The sequence below is a fragment of the Misgurnus anguillicaudatus genome, chromosome 23 (assembly GCF_027580225.2).
Source record: "Misgurnus anguillicaudatus chromosome 23, ASM2758022v2, whole genome shotgun sequence".
Taxonomy (NCBI): Eukaryota; Metazoa; Chordata; class Actinopteri; order Cypriniformes; family Cobitidae; genus Misgurnus; species Misgurnus anguillicaudatus.
This window is the reverse complement of record NC_073359.2, coordinates 7,061,444-7,071,475: the sequence shown is the minus strand read 5'-3', so window position 1 is coordinate 7,071,475 and position 10,032 is coordinate 7,061,444. Positions and strand designations below refer to the sequence as shown.

General features: G+C 33.8%; 1 protein-coding gene across 1 annotated transcript; it reads right to left on the bottom strand.

The window, feature by feature from the left end:
- Positions 1-1,511: 1,511 nt before the first annotated feature.
- On the bottom strand, positions 1,512-9,334 carry mcrip2 (MAPK regulated corepressor interacting protein 2). The gene is made up of 5 exons (XM_055218029.2): positions 8,845-9,334; positions 8,574-8,643; positions 6,054-6,187; positions 4,305-4,406; positions 1,512-1,886 (listed from the first exon to the last, which is right to left on the bottom strand). Exons 1-5 carry the CDS (start codon positions 8,897-8,899, stop codon positions 1,816-1,818), a joined length of 432 nt encoding a protein of 143 aa, XP_055074004.1. The 5' UTR covers positions 8,900-9,334; the 3' UTR covers positions 1,512-1,815.
- Between the last annotated feature and the right edge of the window lie 698 nt (positions 9,335-10,032).

The following is a 10,032-nucleotide window of genomic DNA, read 5'->3' as shown; positions in this document are numbered from 1 at the left end:
AAACAAGACAACAATAAGATTTTTTTTCTTGAAAATAATTTTTTGCAGTGTTGACAACACATACACTGCAAAAAAATGACTTTCGTACTTAGTATTTTTGTCTTGTTTTCAGTAAAAATATCCAAAAGTTCTTGAATTGAGATGTATGAGCAAAATGACCTAGGAAAATAAGTCTTAAAACAAGCAATTTGTGCTTAAAACAAGCAAAAAAATCTGCCAATGGAATAAGAATATTTTTCTTGAATTAAGTGTTTATTTTAAAAAAAGTTAAATTATTTTAAGAAAAAAATTCTTATTCCACTGGCAGATCCTTTTTGCTTGTTTTAAGCACCAATTTGGTTACATTGTATATTTTTTGTATAAAAACTAGACTTATTTTCCTAGGTCATTTTGCTTATTAAAAAATACATCTTAATTTAAGAATTTTTAGATATTTTTTACTAAAAACAAGTCAAAAATACTACACCGCAAAAAATGACTTTCTTAGTATTTTTGTCTTGTTTTCAGCAAAAATGTCCAAAAGTTCTCAAATTAAGATGAGCAAAATAACCTAGGAAAATAAGTCTAGTTTTTAGTCAAAAATATACAATTTAAGCAAATTTGTGCTTAAAACAAGCAAAAAAAATCTGCAAATGGAATAAGAACTCTTCTTAAATTTAGTGTTTATGAAAAAAGTAAACTTTTATCTAAAAACTAGACTTATTTTCTTGGGTCGTTTTGCTCATCGGGAAGAACCATCTTAATTTAAGAATTTTTTTATATTTTTACTGAAAACAAGACAAAAATACTAAGTAAAAAAGTCATTTTTTTGCAGTGCACTTCAAAAAATGATTTCCAAGAAAACATTTTCTAAATATTTTTCTTTTCTTTTCAGTAAAAATATAAAAAAAAATCTTAAATTAAGATGCCTTTTCTTGATGAGCAAAACGACCCAAGAAAACAAGTCCAGTCTCCAGACCAAAAATATCAAATTTAAGTGATTTTGTGCATAAACGTAGCAAAAAAATCTGCCACAAAGTGCAAGTCTGGAAAAAACTTTTATGTGTTTGATCTGTGGATGTTTTTCATTGCTAAAAGGGTGTTTGGAAACTTAAAACAATGTTCACAGATTTTGTTTGCTTACGTCAGACAGCGCAAGCTAGCAGTAATCAGCTTAAAGCTAATATTGGTCTAAATAATAGACTTATTTTCGGCGCCGATGACGATTCTCTGATTCACCCCAACCGAGGTGGTACGAACATCTTAACTTAAGAACTTTCTAACATTTCTACAAAAAAAAATACTAAAAATATTTTTCTTGAAAATAATTTTTTTGCAGTGTGTAAGTAAGAACGTCATTTTGCAGCGTATTACTAATGATATATACATTTTTGATATTTACGGACAGAAAAAAAATTGCCAATGTTGACCCACACAATGTATTACTACAAATATACCTGTGCTACAGGGTCACATATAACAAAGCCTATTTTAGGATGTGGTCTTGAATGAAAAAGCACAGAACAGAAACGTCTTCAAAAACAATTCTGTATTTTTTTGTTCGTTTTATAACATCACTTTTTTTGCAAAGATCTGTCAGGAAAAACAGACATCTCATCTTAGCGCACAAGATAGAAAGAAAAGCAGAAGTAAAATCTCTGATCGTCTTCTATGTGCGTGAGGGAATGAGAGAGTCGGGGTCCAGAGTTCAAATGGAGAGGCAAAACTTGTGCAGTGTACATCTCTTAAATCAGATCATCAAGACAGTCAGACTGCATCTGCCCTCCCTCACCCTGCTTTAGTCAAGACATCTCCTCATGTCCCATCATGCACCTGTCATGACAGATTGGCAATGTTGGCCAGGAAACGCTGCGCCCACCACTCCTCAAGGTCAATAGGCACAAAATCTGGAATAAAAACAGAGGTATTCTTAATCAGTATTTTGTATTACGAGTGAAATAGTTAGCAGAAAATAAAGCTTGAAGTTTGGGTCAGAGATCAGATGTGTGCCTGACCTCAAATCTAGTGTGAACACGCATACAGGCATAGTTTATAAAGTTTGAAATATATACAATAGTCTCAGAAGACATTTAAAGGGTTGTTCATCCCAAAATTATAATTTTATCATAAATCACTTACCTGAACACATTTTACGATATTTTTGAGAAAAACCTTGAGTCGTTTGACTTTTTTGAAAGTTTGTTTTAAAATGTCTTTCCCAGAAAAGACCCAAAAAGGTCCATGTTCCATTAGTCGTTCAATAATAATATCATGAAGCGATCAGTGTTGGGGAAAGTTACTTTTAAAAGTAATGCATTACAATATTAAGTTACTCCCAAAAAAAGTAACTAATTGCATTACTTTTGGGTTACTTTTTCTTGGCTGAGGCTTGATCTCTTTCAGGCCTGGCAGGTGTTTTTTGTGAAGTTCTGCATTTAGAAATTGCATATTTCATCACAAAAATGTCGAGCTCTGGCATGCCATCTTAGTTTCTGACTCAAACTGTTACCACACAAGCGTGTACGCATAGTGTGCATAATTCTTTTTGACGTTCAGTTTAATTCAATACATTTTTTTAATCTAATTAATTAAACTGAAAAGTAAATTGTATTACTTTTTTTTAAAAAGTAACTCAAATATTATTGTGTACATTAAAAAAAGTAATGTGTTACTTTACTCGTTACTTCAGAAAAGTAATATTATTACGTAATGCACGTTACTTGTAATGCGTTACCCCCAACACTGGAAGCGACGACAACACTTTTGTGCGCAAAGAAAAAAAGCGATTTTGTTCGGCAGTTTGTTTTCCTCCTTGGTCGCTCGGTGCGCGTTCATGAGCAGACTACAACGCATGGTGCTGACTTCACCTGCTGATGTAGTTGCCTGTTTTTTTTCCGCTTTTTATTTAAGCCATTATGCAAACATTGTAAACAATACTTAAACGTATTCTATACGTATTCTGTAGTCTGCTCGTGAACGTGCACTGAACGATCAAGGAGGAAAACAAATTGTTGAATAAAATTGTTCGGGGTTTTTTGTGCACAAAAGCGTTGTCGTCGCTTCATAACAGGCACATGGACCTTTTTGGCAATGTCTTTCATTCTTTTCTGAGAAAAAATTGTGAAACTAACCAAAGTCAATGAGACAGACACAAGCCTCATGATTTTCATCAAAAATATCTAAAAATGTGTTCTTAAGACAATCGGAGGACTTGGTGGTTTAGAATGACACAGGGTTAAGTGATTTATGATAAAATTATCATTTTGGAGTGAACTAACCATTACAATTCCTGAAACAGGCTTAAAAAAGGACACAAATTGTACCTGCTGTGTTAATTGTATCTTAAAACGATTTACATCATTTGAATCATAAGAATTTCTGCATTCCAAAGATATGTTACATGTATAGCTTTTTGTTTTTGAGTTGCTATATTTGATGAAGTTTTCTATCAAATAACGAGTATCCCTCCCACGGCACACTGGAATTAAGGGGTTAATAACGGTATGGATTTATTTTTAAAAACTTTAAAAATGGGGCACTATACAATACCATTATAAAGCTGGGAAAAAAACAGGATATCATTTAATATAGAAAAATCAAATTTATCTAGAATGGCTTGAGGGTGAGTAAATATGGACTAGCTTTTTATTTTAAGGTTAATAATTCTTTAACAATTTAAAAGAGACAAAACACAGTGTAATATGATGAATAGGGACAAGGGTTGAGTCTTTAAAAAAAAGTTTACGCTCATGCTAATATTTGAAGAGTTTCGTTGCAAAACGAGATAACTCCGTTTTTTTAATTGTTCAGAAATCTTGTTTTTTGGTTGTGCATTCCAATTAATTTCAATTCAACTGCAGTTGGTTTGTTTTGATTTAAACATTCATAACTTAAAAAATACAGCTAAGTAGCAACATAAAACAAATTAATAACATGATAACACAATAATAAACATGTTTTGACAAAAATGTTAAAAAACGGATTTATCTCGTTTTGCAACGAAACTCTTCATTTGTACTTCAATATATTCAAACTTTGTTATGTGACATAAATTAAAGGTTTGAAATACTGCACACAAGTCATATGGACTCCTTCTTGACGGACATATAGGTCACTGTGCCTAAATTTAAAGGAAAATCTAAATAGAAGATTAACCGTTTTGGGTTTGTAATCACAATCAGGTAAGTAAACTATGAAAATATTGTAGTTTTAGGGTTAACTGTTAATTTATAGTACGTTCTTATGATAGAGTAGATCTACTAAACTTATAAACAAATAATATAGAAAGACTAAAAAGTCAAATAGGACAAAAGTCATAGACTGACTCTTCATGCCGGGATTAGGGCTTCTCTCTGCGTACTGCACTGGACCTTTCCCGGTCTCCGGCTGGGATCCGTCTCCAAGTTTCTGTTCCACCTCTTGCCAGGCTGCAATAAAAAAAGCTGTATAAAGTACATGCAATGTATTGTAATGTGTGCAGGAATTGTAGAAATATCAGGGAATGTTGGAAGCAAAACAAAAATGTGGAAAAACTGCATATGCACTGCAAAAAAGGACTTTCTTTCTTAGTATTTTTGTCTTATTTTCATGGGTCATTTTGCACATCAAGGCAATACATTTTAATTTAAGAATTTTTAGATATTTTTACTGAAAACAAGTCTAGTATTTAGACAAAAAATATAAACTTTAAGTAAATTAGTGCTTAAAACAAGCAAAAAAAAAATCTGCCAATAGAATAAGAAAAATATTCTTGAAATAAGTTTACTTTTTCATAAACACTTAATTCAAGAAATTTTTTCTTATTACATTGGCAGATTTTTTGCTTGTTGTAATCACAAATTCACTTAAATTTGACATTTTTGGTCTAAAAACTAGACTTATTTTCTTGGGTCATTTTGCTCATCAAGAAAAAGCATCTTAATTTAAGAATTTTGAAGAAATTTGAAGAAAATGTTTTCTTTAAAGTCATTTTTTGCAGTTGGTAGTTTGCTCCCAAAGAACACATATTTTATCCATTTGGTAACCTTAACACTGCAAAAAATGACTTTCACGAAAATTTTAACTTTTGTATTGTATTTTTGTCTTGTTTTCAGTAAAAATATCAAAAAATTCTTAAATTAAGATGCTTTTTCTTGATGAGCAAAACAACCCAAGAAAATAAGTCTAGTGTTTAGACCAAAAATATCAAATTTAAGTGATTTTGTGCATAAACAAGCAAAAATATCTGCCAATGGGGTAAGCAAATTTTTCTTGAATTTAGTTTAAGAAAAATGTTCAAGATTTTTATGCTTGTTTTATGCACAAAATCACTTAAATTTGACATTTTTGGTCTAAAAACTAGACTTATTTTCTTGGGTCGTTTTGCTCATCAAGAAAAAGCATCTTAATTTAAGAATTTTTAGATATTATACTAAAAACAAAAATACTTCGTAAGAAAGTCATTTTTTGCAGCGAACACTGTATTTTTAAAATCCCTGTAAATACAATATATATAAAAGCCCTTTTAAAAACTTTAAACTGAACAAACTGGTTTCAGGATTTAAACTCAATTGACTGCAAATGTTTAAGCCTCTTTCTTGTTGTACCAAAGTACATGAAAACTGCCCTTTTGGGACGGTTGCATCAGCTTACAGAGGAGGAGCTTGGCCTGGAGACAAACACCCTCCTTTTTAAGATAACAATTGCTTTTACACAAACTCTGATGAACTAACTAGGCCCAAAGCACATTAACAGTCTAAAACTGTTAACAGTCTAAAATGATTACCATTGTTCCCATTAAATATCTTCATGACAACTTTTGCCATTCTGAAGGCACAAAGCGTAAAGACTACAAATGTGTGTAAGCCTTGAATCCAGCTGCTCTCTCCTTGAGGTTCAACAAGGTCACGGTAACAACTTCTAAACCTTGGCCACTCTAAAAGTTTTAATGGTGAAGGTTAACCAGACCTAGACTAAATAACATACTACAAATACACTGATGCAAGACTAAACCGTGTCAATTTATCTAGAAAGTTCTCGCCTTGGATCAACTAACTGCTGCTTTTAATAGGATGAGCTCTGGAAAAATAACTTACCCTGGTAAACAAATCGAACGTTCTCCTCGTGTGCCGGGGTGAATCCTTCAGTTGGGCTGTCAGATTTCGGAGAGGTTGATCTGTGGTAGCGCTTTCCGTTCAATCGATGAAATACAATCTTGGGTGCGGGGGAACTGCACAAAGACGGACATATTAGGGTGATTCTCGCGAAATTAGACTTATGAGGTGTCATGAAACATTTTGATAAAAAAGTAAATGCAAAATAAGAGTATCAAAATAAGAAGCATACAGTTTTGCACATGATTTCAAATGACATCATACAAACCAATTTTTTACATTTAAGGGGAACATTTTCATTACCGAAACGTGTCCATGACTGGATTTGGGTTCTTTGACATGGAAATATTTATAATTAAGAAATAAAAAGCTTCAGTGCATGTTATACTATAAACATTTACAGTAAAGAAACATGTGGTATTTGGTGATCACTGGTAAATGTAGAGACAATAATAAGGAATATAAATGTGTCCAAGACCAATTTTCTCATTCTCCGCAACATCAATCATCGTTTAAGCCCTCAAGCAAGTAACATTTTCAAAAAAAAAAATAGTTTGAAGGGAAATAATTGACTGTGACACTCAAGATGGCAACCAGGTAAGCAGTTCTTATTTTTTCTCTCCAGTACCTAAACAACTTTTTAGTTCTCATTACCGAAACATGAGTTTGTAAATGCATTTATTTAATGTAATATCATGTTGCGGTAATGATCATTTTTTATAATGATAATCTAAAACATTTAAATAATTCAATAGGAAATATTTTTAAATCCTCTAAAAATAATGGTTATAGTAAGTTCAGACCTTAATCTTATATTATGTGCAAAAAAATTGGCTTCAGGGGCTTTTAAAAAAATCTGATGCTGGACACCTTCTAAATCTGGATTTTGTGAGAATCACCCCTTTAGATGACAATTATAAGGCTTTCTTTACGCAATAAAAGTGAAAGGGGACTTAAGTAATATATTTACATTTACACATTTGGCAAATGCTTTTAGCCAAAGTGACTTGCAGTGCATTCAAGCTATGTGTGTTCACTGGAGATCAAACCCATAACCTTTGCGCTGCTAATGCAATGCTTAACCAACTAAGCTACATAAACCCATAAAAAAATTAAGATTTACTGACAATCATTCATTTTCCAAATCAAATGGCACCTAGACGTATGAGTTTTGCTCCTGTATAGCTTAGTGGTAGAGCATTGCAAAACGTTATAGGTTCGAACCCCGGGATCACACATGCTGATAAAAAAATTTATAGCTTGTAATGTACTGCAAGTCACTTTGGTTGCCAAATGCGTAAAAGTACAGTAAAGGGATGCGGGTATCTGTCGCCATTCACTTTAAATGTATGAAGAAATTAAAGAAACTCCCACACTGCAAAAAAATGCTTTTCAAGAAAAAAATTCTTAGTATTTTTGTCTTGTTTTCAGTAGAAATATCTAAAAATTCTTAAATGAAGATGCTTTTTCTTGATGAGCAAAGCGAACCAAGAAAATAAATGTGATATTTTTTGTCTAAAAACTAACTTAAGTAATTTTGTGCATAAAACAAGCAAAAAAATCTGCCAATGGGGAAAGCAATTTTTTCTTGAATTTTGTGCTTAAGAAAAATTAAGATTTTTTGCTTACCCCATTGGCAGATTTTTTTTGCTTGTTTTATGCGCAAAATCACTTAAATTTGATATTTTTGGTATAAAAACTAGACTTATTTTCTTGGGTCGTTTTGCTCATCAAGCATCTTCATTTAACAATTTTTTGATATTTTTACTGTAAACAAGACAAAAATACTAAGAATTCTTTTCTTGAAAATCCTTTTTGCAGTGCATGAATTAAAAACGTGGGTGAGTAATGACAAAATTTAGGGTGTACTGTGACTTTAAGAAATAATGCTTCCTTACACAACGCCGTTTCTATAGTGACAGACACATGTTATGAAAACCATTAATTAATATATCCACGAAATAAAAACAATCGATATAGAAATAAATTTGCATACAAATAGCAAACACAAACGTAGCTGTAGTCAAATGTAGCGCGACTCAAAAAATAAAAAGCGTAACGTCCTTGTGTGAATATACGCATGTGCTTTTATATATATATATATATATATATATATATAGGTGTGAGTGACTAGCATTTATTTTGTAACATCTGCGAAATGTTTGTTATTGAAAATGATTACGACAAGGAGCGCTTTACAGCATGATTCCCACGCGCACTTCAAACATGCCGACCTTGCGCGCATGCGCAGAGTTGCAAGGTCACACGGTGACTGAAAGATAGCGACTTTGGTGAAGGTGTAAAAACAAATCGTCCTGATTAATAAATGAATTCGTATCGCACTCACATATTTAAATCTGGTACTCGAGAAACGAGACGTTTGTAAAGGTACATTTTAAATGATTGTAAGTTTTGTTTACAGGGCACGTGAGGAGATCAAACCTAACAGCACGAGATCAGAGCTGCGTGTTTAAAACATTACATATAAAGTTTGCTACTCACTCCGATGCAAACCAGTGACTTTGCTTCGGTTTCAGGTCGTTTGCTTTACTTTCAATCTGTTGCGTGGGACCTGCAAAAATAATACGTTTTACACATCAAACACTCAAGTCCCACTTTTTAAGTATGCATATCTACACTAATTATTAAATTCGTCATTGCATATGGTTTGTTAAGTAACGTTAGCATCAATGGCTATAATTTAACACATCAAAAGATCTGATCGTGGTATTTAAACAAAATAGCAACCGGGTAAAGTCAAGTTGTCGCATACCTGTTCTGCGTTGTGTAACAAGTTTGCTGGGACCTCTGGTTATTGTGTACATCATGTGAGAGGTTTCTGGTGAACCCCTGCGGCACGATAGATGCGTCCGTCGGTCCACGCGAGGTCTACGGATCGGTCGACGCGAATGTCACGATGACGCGCACGCCGGACAACGTCACACGGTCCCCTTCAGCTCTCTTGACGCAGATACCGGTGTTAAATCTGACGTAACGTTACTATAGTCCGGCTTGCACCGAGCATATGTTTACGTACAGCACGCGTAAGGTCACTCAAGGTTAAGAGCGTCACCGTATTCAGGCTCGGATATGTCCGTCTCAAGACCGTGCTATCTGTCTCCTATGAAACTCTTAAGGGTTCTGGTTAATAGTTAAGTCTGATCTGTGCTGTAATTTTGGACGGCCAGACCTCCGGTACGCACGCCAATCGTATTCGTCTTGACGTCACGGCACGCCCCCTCGACGTTAAATCGGACTCACCTTTCACCTACTACTCACCTTGCGGCCACGAGATTGCATCAAACGGGCTCTGTGGACAATGCAAACATTGTCGATATTTAACCTAAACATATAACTGATTGACACGCGCGATAAAACCGAGCACGAGCGCGCTGCGTAATGTGCGCAGCTGCCATGAGCTTCGAGCTCCACGTGGTTTTTCCTCAACTTCTGTGGGTCGGTGGATGGTGTTAATCTGACTAATCTGTTGATTTAAGTTACACTAAAACCGTGTGATTGAATTAAAATTTGAAAGATAAAGGTGTGAAAACAGTCTTATGTAACTCTTACACAATGTCACAGTTCTTGAATATATAACAATTAAATACAAATTTTATTCTATTGCATTGTTTATTTCAGAAACTGATTTACAAACATGCATTTTATAGTCCCAACATAATGGGTAGCTGCCCCAGAACTGACCTCAGGTCAGAAAAGGACCTCTTAAAGGGATAGTACACCCCAAAATGAAGATTGTGTCATCATTCACTCCCTCACATGTTGTTACAAACCTGTATAAATGCACCCGTTCCGATGGACACAAAGGAAGACCCTGAGGAATGTTTGTAAACAAACCCTTCATGGGCCCCATTCACTACTATAGTATTCTTTATTCCTACTATGGAAGTGAATGGGGCTTATGATCAGTTTGGTTAAAAACATTCTTGAAAAATCTAACCCT

What these genes read in the sequence shown, in the direction of transcription:
- mcrip2 (XM_055218029.2), bottom strand. Translation starts at nt 8,899, where the DNA reads ATGATGTACACAATAACCAGAGGTCCCAGCAAACTTGTTACACAACGC. An exon ending in TGTTACACAACGCAGAACAG is followed by an intron (nt 8,644 to 8,844) that starts GTATGCGACAAC and finishes TTATTTTTGCAG; the next exon opens with GTCCCACGCAACAGATTGAA. An exon ending in AGTCACTGGTTTGCATCGGA is followed by an intron (nt 6,188 to 8,573) that starts GTGAGTAGCAAA and finishes GTCTTTGTGCAG; the next exon opens with TTCCCCCGCACCCAAGATTG.